The following is a 17222-nucleotide window of genomic DNA, read 5'->3' on the forward strand; positions in this document are numbered from 1 at the left end:
AGACATGGTTGGCTTCACAGAGATCTACTTGCCTCTCAGGTGCTAGGATTGATGCTGTTTTAAAGTTCATTTACTTTTTAATTTTATTTTTTGTGACAGGGTTATCTTGTTGCATAGCCCAGACTGGCTTCAAATTTTGCAATCCTCCTGCATTTACTTCTCAATGTTGTAAGCTTCCACACTCACTGGAAATGAACACCTGCTACCAATCCTGGCTTGATACTGCTAGCCATGTCCTGTCTCCTCGTGGTCCAGTGTGTCCCCCTTCATTGGGTGTTATATGTCCCCTGGGCAGAGCTGAGGACTCTTTCCTGTAGTGTCTACCAGGATCTGCCAGGTGAACTCCTGCCCTTCTCACCTATCCATCCTGTCTAGGTTCCTGGGCCTTGCTGAAGGCCAGAGAATGGCTTGCTGACCCCAGGAAGCGAACAAAGTGTTAGGAGAGCTCATCCACCATGCTTACCTGAGACACCTGAGTCCTCAGGCAACTGAAGAACACCTATGGGGGTGGGGGTGGGGGCGGGGTTTGCAGGCTGAGGCCTCACAGCAGAGCCGGGCCTGGCAGACCCTGCAGCAACACGCCTTTCCTGGAGCTGGTGGGGTTGGTGGTTCCTCACCCTGTCTGTACGAGACACAGGCATACAGCAAGTTCAGCTTTAATGATGTCATTGATGCCAGCTTGCTGTCTGCCACGTCGGGGTTCCGCATGAAGTTATACCTAGTTGAGAATCAAGCATTTCTAACGAGCCCTGAAGGGATATTTTCTCTTTGTGCAAACAGTCTTTTTATGCAGAGGGAATTCTGTGGCTTCTTGGCAGACACAGGTGGGAAACACCTCAGTGAGCATCACTCACTCCCTGCAAAGTTTAGAGCTATGTGCCACATGTCAGCACAGCCAGCCCTGGGCAACAAGGTGGCTTCTCTGCAAGCTGTGCTGGGACCCCCTCCTTGGATGACCTCACGTAAATGACCCCTCAGTGTCCAGCACTGAATCTAGATCCAGCCTCTCTAGCTTCCTCCCAAAGACCAGAGCTCCAGATTCTCTGTGATCCCAATTGTCTTAGTTAAGAGTTTCTGTTGCTTGGACAAAACACCATGACCAAAAGCAGCTTGGGAGGAGAGGGTTTTTTTTTATCTTCTATCTCTCAGGTCACACTCTATCACTGAGGGAAGTCAAAGCAGGAACTCAAAGGAGGAGCCTGGAGGCAGCAGCTAAGTAGGGGCCATGGAGGATTGCTGTTTACTGCCTTGTTCCCCATGGCTTGTTCAGCCTGCTTCTTTATACAGCTCAGGAGCACCTGCCCAGAGCTGGTCCTACAGAAGCAATCATTCATTAAGAAAGTGCCAGGCAGACTTGCCTTATTAAGGCTTTTTCTCAATTTAAGAATTCTTCCCAAATGGCCCTAGCTGTGTCAAGCTGGCAAATAAAACAAAACCAAAAACCCAACCAGTCAACACACTAAGTTATCCAGGGAAAAAGAGAGACAGGTGCTACCAGGGATACCTGTCCCAGAGTAACTGAGTCAGGAGAGGGTGGCTATAGAGGTCCAAGGCAACACTACTCAGGTGGCCACGCCACAAGGCCAGGGCTTGAGTCTTTAAATCTACCAGGTCAGATAGAACAGCAGAGCTGCTTTGGTGGAGCTCACAGACAACAGCAGCATCCAAACTTGGACTGAGCTACAGAAGTTACCAAGCAGACAAGAAGGCTACTCTGTTTGCCAGAACGTGGGGCAGGACTTGGAGCAGCTCCTCTGGAGTTCAGAGCCCTGCTCGGCGGCCACAGGATCTGCTAGGATAAGGTAAGGAACCATCCTTCAATCACCCGACTGCCCTCCTTGATATACTAAGGACAGTCATCTCGCGCCTGGGATCCTAACTCAGGGAGATGCCCAATAAGAACATCGTGGAAGTTGGGTATAGATGCAGACGGATAATCTCATGCTGAGGAGGAAGAGACATCTGTCCACCCTACACTGGACACAGATGACAGGAAAAGAATACATCTCAATGACTTCCTGGGGTTACCTGTAGGAGCTTAGGTGGCTCAAAGGCAGCTGAGGTCACCCACACCAGCACTGGGGGTCTCTCAGGAAAGCTGCACGCCTGGAGATCCCTGTCCAACCTGCAGGCAGTGCCACTGGAGAGTGCTCTCTCCCCAGTAAGTGATAATGCTTTCTGTAGCTTTGGGGAGGGGTCTTAGACCAGAGTCCTTTGAGCCTCCTTCCTCGGAGGCAGGAGGGGATGCTCTGATTGGGAGGAAACAGCTATCTAACCACCAGCCCATGCACAGAAGAATCCCAGGAAGCCCATGGCAGCTGTGCACTGGCTGCCACATCCAGGTGTGCGAAGCTCCTAGGGTATCCATAGGACCTGCAGAGGCTTGGAGGTTATCTCCACAGGTGCTAGGAAAAGGCAACTAAAAAGGGCAATGGGAGCACTCCACAAGACAGCGCTGCTCAGTGCTGCTGGGGCTCCAAGCATGGCTGAGATCCACCTGACTCTGTCCAGGCTCCACTGCAACTTTTCATACAGGGGTCACTGAAGCCTGGCTTGTGGGAGGACAGAGGCTGAGCTATGAACTCACCCCAGGGACCCATTTCTTCCAGAGTCCCTCCCTCCGATAGGGCCACGACCTTCCCAGTTGGAGCTACCATCTGCGGACCAAGCATTTAGACACATAGGCTGATGGGGACATTTCACATCCAAACTGTAGCAGGCATGCTCCTTTCTCCCTGCCCAAGACACACAAGAAGCTCTGACATCTCCCAGTCTCCCTCTCATTTGTCCTTTTTTTTTCTCCCCTCCTTCAGAAATTCTGGAAGAGGGTAGAGGGAGGCTGAGGCAACCCATCTTTTACCTTGAGAAACTTGGGGCCTTGTCCTGTTTTCAGAGGCTCGAAGCTACAGAGCCTAATATTTAGGGACTTGGTGTCAGAACTCAATCAGGGTAACACAAACAGGACCCTTGGGACAGGGTGTCAGGTCTCCTGGGGAAGTCTGGAGAGGGATGAGCAGTGTGTCTTTCTTCTGTGCCCGTGACCAAGGGCTGCTTTGGGGACTGGGTCAGACTGCTCAGCAGGTCTACACGCTTCTGTCTATGTGGATCAGTTGGCTTGCCCTGTCTCTAGGGACTCCAGGATGTCCACCCCTGTTATAGAGCACTGCTGGTCAGATTCTGCTGAAGTGGCTCCCAATTCATAGCCTATTACAGGAAGTATTCCTTCTTGTCCTTGGTGATCAAGCGCCACCTTTTATAGACCTGGCAGCTTAGATCCCCACTGCAGTTGGGGCTGGGGCTCAGTTGCCGTGGTAACATCTCAGAGCTCCTGTGGCAACTGCCTCCTTTAGTATGGGGCAAAAGGTGCATCCTCCCAACCCACCTATAGACGGCCACATTCCCACCTCCCAAATGTCTCCTCTCCAATTGGGCTTTCTGTGGCCCTGGAGCCGTGACACCACGCCATAGTTCTTGCGGCATGTATCTCACGGGGACCACACACTCCTTTCCTGTTCTCCCATGTGTCCCCCAGCTTGGGCACATCAGGCTGCACCATAGCAGCGCAATCCTTGCGGCACAGACACATTCAGCTTTGGCAGCCACGTGTCGTGTTTTGTTACAGACCAGAGGCCGAGACTCTAACGTCAGAAGAGCCTGACAGAGCAGGGCCGGGGCATTCCAGCTCTTCGGGGTACAGGATTCTTCTGCTGTTGATGGAAGATGAAAAGTCCGAGGTCCCCACTCCTTGGCTGCATCCTCACCCTTGCAGTCTGGTCTCCCCAGTCAACACTACCTCAGAGGCTGCCCGCCAGTCAGCCACATACTCAGTGTCTTTGGGCACTCACTCCGAAGTAAGGCGTTGTTCTTCCGTGTCCCACAGGGCTATGCTGTGCCCTGGGCACTACAGAGGACCCTGGCTTGTGGCCTGTCCCCTTTACCTTCTCCTGCCAGAGGCTAGGCCTCCTTTCTTGGTCTTCTGGCCTTGCACTGCATCCCACAGCGCCTCCTTCCATGACCACGGGTTACCCCCATGAACCTGCTCCTGCCTCCCTTCCTCTCTATGGATCCCAGTTTCACCTTTCCTCGCCCCGGCCTCAGTCCTGGATGTCAGGGCTTCCTGAACATTTCTGGGACACTGAGTCAGGGGGATGTGGCCGACAGCCACTGCCCCGGGACTGACAGCCTCCCAGGGCCAAGCCCTGCGTACCTGCACCCAGAACTGCCGGCTTAAAAGTAAGACTGCCGGAGGAACTGCTTGGGGCTCCAACTGCTCTGACCCTAAGAGGAGAACACAGGGATATCTCCATGGAAAGTTCCCACCTTGAGCCTCCATGTTGGCAACGGGAAATTTATTGTCAAATATGTTCAGGCTGACCATACTACCAGGTCCAAGCTACAGGTGCCAGGTGTCTGTCATCAGGTACTGTCCTCTGAATGGTGAGTCACAAAGGCAACAGAGAACCTTATGAAGAAAGTGGATCCCATAGACCTTTGGCCACAACTTGCTGTCCTCAGAGGCCCCTGAGGACTTTCCACAGGGCCGGGTCAAGACTGGAGTAAGAGAGCAGCGTCCGACAGCTGAGTCATGGGCAGGGGTAGAGTGACCAGATGCTGATGCGCTGATCCTTGGACCCTGCAGCAAGCAACCCATCAGTGGTGAAGGCCACACAGTGCACAGAAGCACTGTGGAAGGCCAGAACAGCCAGTGGCTTCATTGTCCTCCAGTGAAACACACGGATGCGATGGTCCCAGCCTGCTGTGGCTAAGATCTTGTGGTCTGGCCGGATGGTGACTTCGGCAATCCCAGGATTGGTGAGTTCGTGAGTCTTGCACACCTATAAACAGGACAGTAAGAAGAACTAGGTTGCTCTTAGGTCTGCTGCAGTCCTTGGCCACAAATATCGCTCCCCTGGCCCTACTCTGCCATAGGCTCTGTGACAGCTACACATTCTTGTCCATTTGGCCTCCTCCTCAACCCCATGGTCATAGCAGGGACTTCCCTAAGCACACACAAGGCCACAAGGTTATGCTGAGCTCCTCCCAGCCCTGGAAGAAGCTGGGAGGCCAGGTCCTGGGTTCTCAGTGTGAAGGAGATGCACAGTCAATGTTTCTCCTGGAGGAAACTTACGGCATGTGGGGAATGCAAATGCCATCAACAATAACACCAAGACTCAAGTGAGACCCAGAAACACGGTAGTGGGTCCCAGACCGCCCAGAGAAGCGGTTGGCAGAGTGTACAGTGTGCTATGGCTTGAATGTGTCCCTCAAGAACTCACAGTCAGAAACAGAATTCTCAAATTCACCTATTAACGCTATCTAAGGTGGGGTATTTGGCAGGTGATGAGGCCTATTAGTGGCTTTCTCAGTGAAGACCTGAGCTGGCAGCCTGTTCTGTCTTGTCTAGGGATGGTCCCCATGTTATGACTGGCACTCAGCAGATGCAAGCTTCTGAGCCTCCTGGTCTTCAGCACCACTAGCCAAATCAACTGTTTTTAAACAAAAAAATTATTTTTATTTTATGTATTTGAGTGTTTTGCCTGCACATATATCTGTGCACTATGTGTGTGTAGGGCCCACAGAGGCCAGAAGAAGGCATCAGATCCCTGGGTACTGGAGCTGAGAGCTGCCATGTAAACCATCTCTCTGGCCCCAAGCTTTTATCCTTCAAGACACCGTGCAGGCTTAGCAGGCTTGGGCGTTTTGCTGTAATAGAAAATGGAGTAAGGCAGAGGGCGAGGGAAACGGCACTAGAGGAGGAGGAAGGAATCCCGATGTGCTCCTCACTGGCTGTGGAGCCCCCATTTCTCTGGCTTTCTGTTCGTCAGTGTGGTCGATTCCTTGTGTATCCTCTGCAGTGCTATTCACCACTGTGTCCTTGCCAAACGCAAGGCCAATTCAGCCACCCAAACTTTAAACCCCTATAACTTCAAGTTAAATTAAAAAAGTTCTTTATAAAGTTAGCCTGCCTCAAGGTCTTTGTCATAGTAACAAAGGCAGCCTCTTGGTTACAGAGGCCTGTCCTGCACACTGAAGGCGACCTGACAGCTCTGTTCCTACAAGAGGCCTGCCTGAGCCACAAGCTTTCTGTTAGTCCCTTGGTCTTCAGTGCCTTCCAGCAGGACCACATCACCCTTTTCAGACAATGCTCATCTCCACAAAGATGGGAAGGAGGCTGGGCATAGTGGCCTATGTCTTTAATCCTAGCACTCTGGAAGAGGGACAGGTGGTCTCTGTGAGGGAGGGAGGGAGGGAGGGAAGGAGGAAAGGAGGGAGGGAGGGAGGGAGGGAGGGAGAGATGAAGGAAGAAAGGGAGGGAGAAGAAAGGACAGAAGGGAGGAAGGAAGAAGATATAAGGAAACATAAGGAAAGAAGTAGGAAAAATGAATGACAGCATCCATGGAAGCCAGTAGAAACCGTCACAGAACAATTTAGCTGCAAATTAACAAAACACAACAGATGAAGTAGGTCATTCTTAAACCAGTCATGTGGGCCTTGGCAGGGCTCAGGATGGAGGAAGAAAAGAACGATAAAGGGAATGAGCACCAGTGGAGACCTTGAATGAGGTAGGATGGGGTTCGGGAGGGCAGGAAGATTAGAAAATAAACCAGGTGAGAACAAGACAGTTGCAAGGGACCAGAGAAAACATGCAGGGCAACAGAAGAGTAACTTCAATTGACTGAAAGAGAAATTTTAGGATGTAATTCCAAAGAAAGGCTGCAAGAGCATTCAAGAATAAGACATACTCTAAAATTCTTAGGGCTAAGAGTGAAGAGAGACCTTCTAATAGCCAGGCAAAAGAATCACATGGAAGATGAGGGCACAGCAGAAGCTGTCACCAGCATGTGTGCCAGCAGAGAGTGGGGCAATGCTCATGCAGGCAGAAGGGAGTGTGGTCCAAGAGTTTTATATCCAGCCAAACTGTCACTCAACTGTGAAAACAGTAGACAAACATTTTTGAACATGTAAGAGCCAAAAGAATATTGCTCCCGTAAGTCCTTCTGGAAGAACAAGAAGATTAACTCCCGTCTTGCAGATGGCGGCTAGAGAACTCTAGTGAACGGTCTGGCAAACAGCACTGAGTCTACTTACCTACAGGATTAGGCACAAGACACGGGGATTATGGCTAGGAGAACCAGTTATGTAACTAGTAGAAGCATGGGCGGGTAATGAGAAAGATGGGGCGCTGTTAAGGATTTGCTTATTCGTTGACCTCACATCTGAGGTGATCTGACCTCTCGCCATAAGTGATGGCAGCTCAGCATATTTCCTTCTCCTCTCACAGCTGAGAAGAGATGTTCTGGTTTTCTGGTATTTGCTTTGCATATCTGTATATGATAATACCAAAACACCAAAGCAATAAAGAATAAACATTCTCTGGTTTTAAAGGTATCTAAATCTGAGCATGTAGAAAGGAACTTGAAAGGGTCAAACAGCAGACAAGCCAACAAGCCAGAACATAAGTGAGGGAAGCAGGGGTCATTTGGGTTTCAAACCCAAAGCAATAGGTAAGATAAAACTTGGTACCTAATACTGATCAAGGTACAGTGCACACTCAAGAGTGCGACTATGTTCAGCAAAGAGGCTCATCTTTCATAAAGTGGTTAAAACAAAGCATTCAGTGCCTAAGTAACTAGTCATCTTGCTGGAAACAACCATGAAGGTGAACAAAACACACAAGGTAATTGTTGACAGGCCCTGGACAGCAGGCAGGGTGGAGCCCTGGCATTCTCTGCCTGGGGACAAAATCTAGCCAGAATATAATAGTCACATTAAGTTGAGGAGACAGATAAAAATCTGGGGCATCTAGAAGGCTGAGATCTGTGAGGATAAGGTGGTGGAATGGAGGGAGATATGATGGGGGGCTGGGGACTAGATGTGGGTTCCCTAGAAGACCTTGTTTGAGGTCTAGGCTCTGTGTGTTCACAGCAGATGACAGGCTGAGCCACCAGCGCCCACATCAGGAATAATGATCCGACCTCAGAGTGTGCCTTCTCCAGATGTCTAACGGTGAGAAGCCAGGACTGGCAAGGTCTGCGGGAAGCTGGGGTTGCAGTGCCACCACAATGAAGGTAGATAGCTGAGATGGCTTTTCCACAAACCTGGCCCAGGACAGCATGAGGCCATGCCCACACAAGCCCAATGTGAACAGCCAGCCACTAACCTAGACTGGAGGCAAGTGAGCATCAGCACAAAGGAGCAGAATTCGGGGTCTCCATCACATGCCATTTACAATGTCCAGCACATCAACAGTACTTACTGGACACAGAAAGCACGACTGTGTGCTCCCTAATCAAGGGAAATCACGTCAGGAGAAACTTATCCCCGAAATGGTGCAGGTCCCAAACACATCCAATAAAGATGTCTATGAAAGGAAAAAGGCTGCGCAGATGGCGCCAAGTGTGAAGACCTGAGTGTGAATCCGCGGGACCCACAGAAACACCCAGGAAGGTGGGGCAGCCACCGGGAAGGGGGTAGACACTGGGAACACAGGGCGGCCCACCTGTAATCCCAGCATTTGGATCTTGGACCAGCTGGCTAGCCAGACCAGTTGGAACTGGGGACTCTGGGTTCAGCAATAGACCTTGCCTTGATAAACACAGTGGAGAAACATTAAGGAAGAAAATGTCAACTTTAGAGCTCCAAACACATGTCCATGCTCATATATGAACACACATGTATCCATACACATGTGAACATACATACACAAATGCATGCACACTACACATACACAAAAAAAAACTAAAGAAAAATACATTAAAATATTATAAACTTATTTATATGAACTAAGCAGACATGAATTATTAATACAGAGTAAGAATTACAAGAGGACTAAAAATACTCTGGATAGGAGAGGGAGGGGAACTGGAGGGGGAGGGGGGTAAATGGGAGGCGGGGAGGAGGCGGAAATTTTTAATTTAAATAAATAAATAAATAAATAGAATAAAATGGACAGGACAGGGCAGACTAGAAATTGTTTTATAAAAAAGTGAAATGGATAACAACATCTTGAATTTTGCAGGCACATGGATGAATCCAGAAAACATCATTTTGAGGGAGGTAACGCAGACCCAGAAAGATAACTATCATATGTACTCACTCATAAATGATTTTAAAACATAAAGCAAAGAAAACCAGCCTACAAACCATAATCCCAGAGAACCTAGACAACAATGAGAACACTAAGAGAGACATACATTGATCTAATCTACATGGGAAGTAGAAAAAGACAAGATCTCCTGAGTAAATTGGGAGCATAGGGACCTTGGGAGAGGGTTGAAGGGTGGGGAACGCAGGGAGGAGAACAGAGAAAACCTACGCTTGCAAGCTGCCCTCTGACTTCTGCATGGTCACTGTGCACATGCACAGCACACAAACACACAAAATAAATAATGTCTTCTTCCAGATAAAGGGGTTGACTCCGGACAGGACTTGGGCCTACAGGGAACGTGTCAGAGCTGGCAGCTGCTGATAAATATCAAACGCTCCGTGTGAGTGCGTGTGTGCATGTTTGCAGTGGGGCAGGAGATGCTTAGCAGGAAGAGTGCACTGGCTGCTCCTGAGCACCCGCATGATGGTCACAGCACCTGTAACTGCAGCTCTGGGAGCCAATGCCACCTTCTGGCCTCCACAAGCACTTGTGTACACGGAATGCATTCACATGCAACACAGAAACAAACACTAAAAATAAATATTTTAAAAAAATACTGTAGTTTGACCTAAACAGAGAACTCTCAACAGAGGAATCTAAAATGACTGAAAGACACTTCAGGAAATGTTCAATATCTTTAGACATCAGAGAAATGCAAATCAAAACAACTCTGAGATTCCATCTTACAACTGTAAGAATGGCTAAGATCAAAAACACTGATGACAGCTTATGCTGGAGAGGTTGTGGGGAAAAGGGAACACTCCTGAATTGCTGGTGGGAATGCAAGCTGGTACAGCCCCTTTGGATATCATTATGGTGATTTCTCAGAAAATTAGGAAACAAGATACCTCAAGACCCAGTAATACCACTTTTGGGTATATATCCAAAGGATGCTCAATCGTACCATAAGGACATGTGCTCAACTATGTTCATAGCAGCATTGTTTGTCATAGCCAGAACCTGGAAACAACCTAAATGCCCCTCTACCGAAGAATGGATAAGGAAAATGTGGTACATTTACACCATGGAGTAATATACAGCAGAAAAAAATAATGACATCTTGAAATTAGTGGGCAAATGGATGGATCTAGAAAACATCATATTGAGTTAGGTAACCCAGACCCAGAAAGGTAAACATCATATGTACTCACTTATAAGTGGCTTTTAGACACAAAGCAAAGAAAACCAGTCTACAATTCATAATCCCAGAGACCCTAGACAACAAAAGAGGACCCTAAGAGAGACATACATGGATATAACTAACTTACATGGGAAGTAGAAAAAGACAAGATCTCCTGAGTAAATTGTGAACATGAAGACCATGGTAGAGGGTGGAAGGGGAAGGGAGAGGAAAAGAGGGGAGCGGAGAAAAATATATAGCTTAATAAAAACAATTTTTTAAAAAATACTGTAGTTCTAAAAATAGCTTTAAAAAACTATTTAAAGCAAAATTAATAAAAGACAGTGATGTACGCAGAAGCCCAGGAATGCTCTGACAGTGAACAGTAGTGGGAAGACCTCACAGTGCACGTCTCAGAACACAGCCACTGTTTGACAGACACAGATGGACTGAGTCAGTGAGGAGAAACACAGAAAAGAAGCAAATACTAAGAGTACAGACCCAATCCCACTCCTGATCAGAACACTAAGTACTAACGGATCAAAGACTCCAGTTAAAAATCAGTGTTTTTCAGACAGCATTAAAAAAAGCAACATATAGCATGGCATTATGGCTCACACCTTTAATCCCATCATGAATGAGACAGAGGCAGGCAGACCTCTGTGAGTTCAAGGCCAGCATTCTAGGCAAGCCAGAGCTACGTGGTGAGACCTTGTCCAAAAAAAAAAAAAGGGCAAGAAATAACAAGTCATCTGTAAAGATAATTTTTCAATTATACATAAAGACAGGCTGAAGGTAGACGCATGGAAAAGATGAGCGACACAGAGCAAACCTCAGAAGACAGAGGCTGTGCTCAGTATCTGCTCAGGCTGACGCTGAGACACAGAGCAGCAGGAGGCAGAGGACACTCTAGATGGGGTGCAGTTCAGGGGCAGTGTTTGCCCAGCACATGGGAGTCCTGGGTTCCAGCTCAAGTGTTCACTCTACATGCAACACACACACACACACACACACACACACACACACACACACACACCTACATGTAACTTCAGAAAGAACGATTCATTTGCAAGGGGGAAGCAATTGTCTGAAATGCTTACAGACCTCACGGCACTTCAAAGATGACAAAGAAAACTGGCAGAAATAAAGGGTGAACTAGGTAGAGGACAGGTCCTAAGAGCCTTCCTCAGGAACTGGTAGAAAACCAGACTGCCCCAATCAGTAAGGACCTGAACTGTAGAATGGCTCACATGACAACGTCAGACCGACTAAAATGGCCAGCATCTGTACCGCACCTGTCTCCTCTAGGTGTGTGAGGTCTGCTCTCACACACAGTGCCACATGCAGGACACAAATCAGAGACTGACAACAGGATTAACTAGATTAAAGATACTGACAAAATCAACAAGTATTTGGAAATTAGCTAATTTCTTCTAAAGAATTCATGGATCAAAGAATAAATCACATGAAGAAAAGATTTAGGCCGGGCATGAGGGATCGTGAACTCACTATGTAGCCAAGGCTGGCTTTGAACTCCTGATAGTCTTGCCTCCTCTTCCAGGCATGAAGCACCAGACTTGGCTTTGAAGTTGATGTAAAACAAAGACACGTTAGCTGCTGGTGGTGGCACACGCCTTTAATCCCAGCACTCAAGAGACAGAGGCAGGCATATCTCTGAGTTCGAGGCCAGCTTGGTCTACAGAGTGAGTTCCATGACAGCCAGAGCTACATAGAGAAACCCTCTTTTGAAAAACAAAACAAAAAAACAAAGATAAAATATCTAAGAAACCTGTATGATATCCATTTCTGGAGATATCTAGGCTGGAGGTTGACCTGTCAATAGCCCGTGCACATGGATCCAGAACTGTGGGCCCCAAGGAAGCCTTTCCAGACACAGGTACATTAGAACCAACTCACACACTCAGAGGCCACTGCACCAAGGGGTTGAAACACGGTCTTAATTTATGAGACGAGGGCTACCATTCAAGAATGCCCCAGCATGTCACGCATGGCGGCACATGCTTCTAAACCCTAGCACTCGGGAGGCGGAGGCAGGCAGATCTCTGTGAATTTGAATCTAGCCTGTAGTAAGTTCCAAGACAGCCAGGGGTACATAGAGAAACCCTATATCTCAAACAACAACAGCAAAACCCCAGGATTGTTTATGGTGTAAAATGCAACCCTTGGGTACACATGCTACCCCCAGCACTTAGGAGACAGAGGCAGGATCAGGAGTTTAAACTCATCCTTGGCCACAAAGAGAGGTTGAGGACAGTTTGGGCTGCATGAATTTGTCTCAAAAATTAAAATAAGGAGGCTGGAGAGATGATTCAGCCATTAAGAGTACTCATTGTTTTTCCAGGGGGCCCAGGTTTGCTTCCCAGCACCCACATGTTAGCTCACAGCCACCTGTAACTGCATTTTCAGGGAGTCTATCGCCCTCCTCTAGCCTCTCCTGGAACTGTACAACATGGTTAACAGACAAAACATTCACACACATAAAATAAAAATATTTAAAAATTTTAAAATAAAAGAAAATTTATGAACAAATAGAAAAGAAAAAGAAATCAGCAGTAGGGTAAAGGCTAGATCCATAGGACACAGCTACATCTCTAAGGGCCAGGAAGGACTAAGAAGAACTGAAACCCACATAGGAAACTCGGTGTAAGCCTCATGAACAGCTGGTGGATAGACTTCTTTCCCAGGGGACTGAAGGAAACTAGGAAGATAATTACCTTACTGGCTGTTCTTAAGCTAGTTTTCAAATGCATAAAACAAGGAACAATGGGAACAGGGACTAGGGGAGGGAGAGGCCAGCAGTGAGGTTCTCTTGTACCCCAGGGCCTTGGCCACGTGTGTGCCTAGGCAGGTGTCTGTGTGCATCTACAGAGACAGCCGCATTCTTCTCAAGCACATGTGGACCACTGATGCAAACTGAACCAGCTCTGCATTTCAAAGAACTGAAATCATTCAGACCTTGTTCTCTGACCACAATGTAATTAAGTTAGAATTTGAAAACCAGAAGATAACTGGGGTGTGGGGTGGGGAATCAAACATTTAGAACCATAAAAAACACTCCAATCAGCTCAGCTTAGAGGCCAGAGAACAAATAAACACAGGGTCCACCTAGAAGTGAGGGGTGATGATACCTGGCAGCGGGAAGCCATGGGGAAACAGGCAGAGGAACTGTGACTGATAGGTGCCACGTCCAACATGAGCTGGAATGGCTGAGTATGCCCAAGAACAGGGCTGAAGAATGTGGCTGACACTCACATACCAGTCGCCAACAACTACAAAATGTTCATCAGACAAGTATGTAGAGATTTTTCACACTTAAAGTTAAAAGTCTAGAAAAACATGCCCCCATCCCCAAGTCCAGCATGCCGAGTCCAGACTAAAGCTGCTCAGGCCAAGTGTTTGAGGAACAACAAGAGGCCCAGGTTTCCTGCCTGGACACCCAGCCCTGCAGCCCGGACTTAGCCTCTGAGCAGAAGAGCAGGGGCCTCTTCTGCAGCTTCTAGCCCCTCAATGCCACCAGCAAAACTACATGATAGGAAGCTTGGGTGCCAGTCAACTGCAGCCCAAACTCTGACCCAGCGGAGTCAGTGAGACACATATTGCAGTGGGTTCCCTTAGAACTATTCCTCTTTGAGATGGAGTCTCACTAGGGGGCCAAAATGGTCTTCAATTCCTAGGCTCAAGTGAGCCTCTTGCCTCAGCCTTCTGGAGAGCCGAGACTACATGTGTACACTGCCACAGCAGCCTTTACTTCATTGTTTTGATACTAAAGGGAAAACAATTGCATTTTCTAAATTAACAGAGTCAAGAAGAACATCCAAGTCCATAGAAATGGCTCCGTTGGTAAAAGTGTTGGCTAAGCAGCACAGGGACCTGAGTTTGGGCTGTTAGCATCCACATAAAAATATCCAGAGCAGTGATGCTGGCCTGGAATCCCAGTACTGCGGAGGAAAGGACAGAAGGGTCTCTGGGGCTTGCTGGCAACGAGTCTAGGTGAACTGGTGAGCTCCGGGTTCAGAAATAAATAAATAAGGAAGGAAGGAAAGGAGGGAGGGAGGGAGGGAGGGAGGGAGGGAGGGAAGGTTGGGGCTGGCTCAGCACTTAAGAATGAGTCTTAACAGCTCTTTCACCCACGTCAGGCAGCTAACAACTGCCTCTTAAATCCAGCTCCAGGGGATCTAATATCCCTTTCTGGTCATATGCACATATACACACTTTAAAATAAATTTTTAAAAAACAGAGTGGAGTGTAACCAATGAAGATACCAGAGGTCAACCTCTACGTGCACAAGCACATACATACACATGCACGTATACCTATACATACATGAGCACACATATACAAATAAGAGTAAGAAAGCCTGTGTCAGTCAGAGAGAGGCAGTAAACACATCTGTCAAAACCCAGCACCCATTCACAATCCAGTTCATCCCCCACAGTGAAGGAACTTCACCCAGTGAGAACCTGTCACTACCCAGTTCCATCCAAAGTGACCTGCTTCATATGACAAGTCCCAACCAGCGCCACCAGCAACGTAGTCCTCCAGCTTTCTTGTTGCCATGCCCTCTCTGGCCCTTCCAGTGTTGGGCTCCAATTCATGGCCTGCTGACACCCTCTGCCCACTGGCTCTGACCACCTCTTCATGCCCCTCTGATGCCTCTTGTGGCCTGAATAGTCTGTCCATCTTCTAAGTTCTCAGAGCCCCAGCCTATTCTAAATGTTTCCCAACCGTGTGTGGTCACATCAGTCCAAGAGCTCAGGTGGGTCCTCTGTGTGCGAGGCATCTGTCTGCTGATGCAGACCCTCCATTGCTCTCTGACCTCACTAGGCTCCACACACAGGTTGCAAAGCCTGCACTGGGGCAGGGTGTGGAGCAGATGCTGTGGCGTGGTGCGCCTGAGCATGCATGTGGGGCCCGCCCATGCCTGCAGACAGACCCGGTTGCTCTTCCTGAGACTGAGGTTGCTATATATGATCCTGGGAGAACTGGGGGCTGGGAACCTATGCATCAGACTATATTGACACTGTTTTATCCTTGTCTCTCTGGGAATGCTGGCTTGGCCAAAGTAGAGAGGGGACTGTCGGGCACAGAGGGGCCCCACGGGGACCCACTCAGGGCCCTGTCTCAAGGACACTTCCTTGCTGCCTCCTTGTCCTAGGAACTTAACAATGCTGATTTCCAGAGAGATGAGGGCAGCTTTTAACCCTATGCCTGGCTGCTAATTACTCTGAGCTCCAGCGAGAAGGTCCAGGAGAGCCCCGACTGTGATCCTCAGAGGCAAAGAGGTCTCATGCTGACTTTTTTCCTGCCTCCCTACTAACTCTTCACGTGAGAAGGACCTCACATTCTGCTCCAGTATGGACAGTCCCTCTTGGTACCCATGGAGAAGACCCTACAGTTTTCTGACCAGCCGCCCCAGTGGCTCTGCTGAGGCCACGGCTGTGGCACAACCAGGACTGCCGATGGATACGAGGCTGGGACTCTGCTCAGCACACTGGGCTGATCTGGGTAAGGGAGCCTTGTTATTACTTAACGACCTAAAATACTACGGGCTGTAAATCAGTCCCTGCTTCAAGGCTGTGGGCCCTACTCTGTGTGGAGGAAGGAGAGGGCCTGGGTACCACCTGTATCTCAGCCCAAACCTGATGGCTAGCAGCAGAGCCACCTCAGGGAGGCAGGAGTGAGCTAACGTCCCCGAGGCTCCCCAGGCACTCTCCAGTATGCTGTCCTCTGCAGGCATCCTACTGGTCATAGCAGCCCCTCCCTGCCTGAGCCCTGGCCTGGGCTCAGGACCCTCCAGAAAGGCTCTCTGGCCACCAGTGGCTCTTACAGCTCATGACCTCAGGTGCCAGGAATGCTCGGCGCGGCACCATCTGGTTCTGATTACCCATGCTAGGCTGCGGGCGCCTCAGCCAGGGATCTGTGTCCCGAGTGGCTGGGAGATTGATTTGGGTTCCTCCGAGGCTTTAGCAGGAGGATGTGAGGAAAGCACGTCTGAACCAGCGGGGCGTGGGCCAAGGCGGGCGGCCATGTTCTGGTGCTATGGCACCAGCAAGGATGCTGTGGACTAGAGGTCATCTCACTGGCTCAGGTGTTAAAAATGACCTCAAATAGCTTGCCCTGGCAAATTACCAGATGCTTCCTTCCCTGAGACCTGGGCTATAAGAACGAGGTTCTTTGGGGCTCTAAGGCCAGCACTGGACCTGACTCTGGGTTAAACAGCACTGGTCCTTCATCAGATTCGTGAGTCATTCTCACCCTCCCAAGCAGGAAGGCAAGCTCAGCAGGGGGCCTGGGGCTCCCTACCTCCTTTGATGTATACTGCTGAGTCGGGCCCTGCCCACCTCACCCCAACTACTTCCAGGCTGCAGTTCCTAGCTCCCCTTCTGCTTTAACTTTTCAATTCATTAGTAGAGTAAAAGTTCATCTCTGGACTGAAACATGCCCATAAATTAAGTCTTAAGTTCCAGCAGCTGTTTCCCAAACATGTAGGGAGATTCCAAGAAGATATGGGCTGGAAGGGCTTTTCCCGGGTGCAGGGTACGAGAGTAGGAGATGCCCAGCTCTTGCAGAAGGGGCCTAGGTGTCCATCCTCGGTCTTCAGGCTGATGAGTCAAGCCACAAGGAGATGGATGCTGGACCCCACAGGGTGGTGCCGCTACCCTTTACCAGGCCTCAGAGGCAGGAGGGTGTGTGAAGGAGACCCCCAAGCCTACCTGCTGGGCTCAGCACCTACTGAGGTGGGGACTCAGGACACAGAGATGCAGTGGTTGAGTGCTGTGCTTTCTCTTGTGCTCACATGCATGGCATGGTTCTGGGGGCTTAGGGGCTCTTCTGCAGGTTCGAGACCCATCCCTTTACAGGAAACTTGTGGGTCTCTCAGACACTGAGGGAAGGATGGATGGACATACAGGATAATTTTACTTTCAATCCACT

The 17222-nt window shown here is 49.0% G+C and overlaps 1 protein-coding gene across 2 annotated transcripts in view; it reads right to left on the bottom strand.

Moving 5' to 3' along the window:
- Positions 1 to 4328: 4328 nt before the first annotated feature.
- The window catches only part of Gnb1l (G protein subunit beta 1 like), an 82495-nt gene continuing 69601 nt past the window's right edge, over positions 4329 to 17222 (bottom strand). For both annotated transcript variants that reach the window (XM_038346865.2, XM_038346864.2), the window contains one exon: positions 4329 to 4835. In XM_038346865.2, coding sequence (XP_038202793.1) covers positions 4584 to 4835 — 252 coding nt within the window. In that variant the 3' untranslated portion in view covers positions 4329 to 4583. The remainder of the gene's footprint in view (positions 4836 to 17222) is intronic.

This window comes from Arvicola amphibius, chromosome 10, assembly GCF_903992535.2.
Source record: "Arvicola amphibius chromosome 10, mArvAmp1.2, whole genome shotgun sequence".
NCBI lineage: Eukaryota > Metazoa > Chordata > Mammalia > Rodentia > Cricetidae > Arvicola > Arvicola amphibius.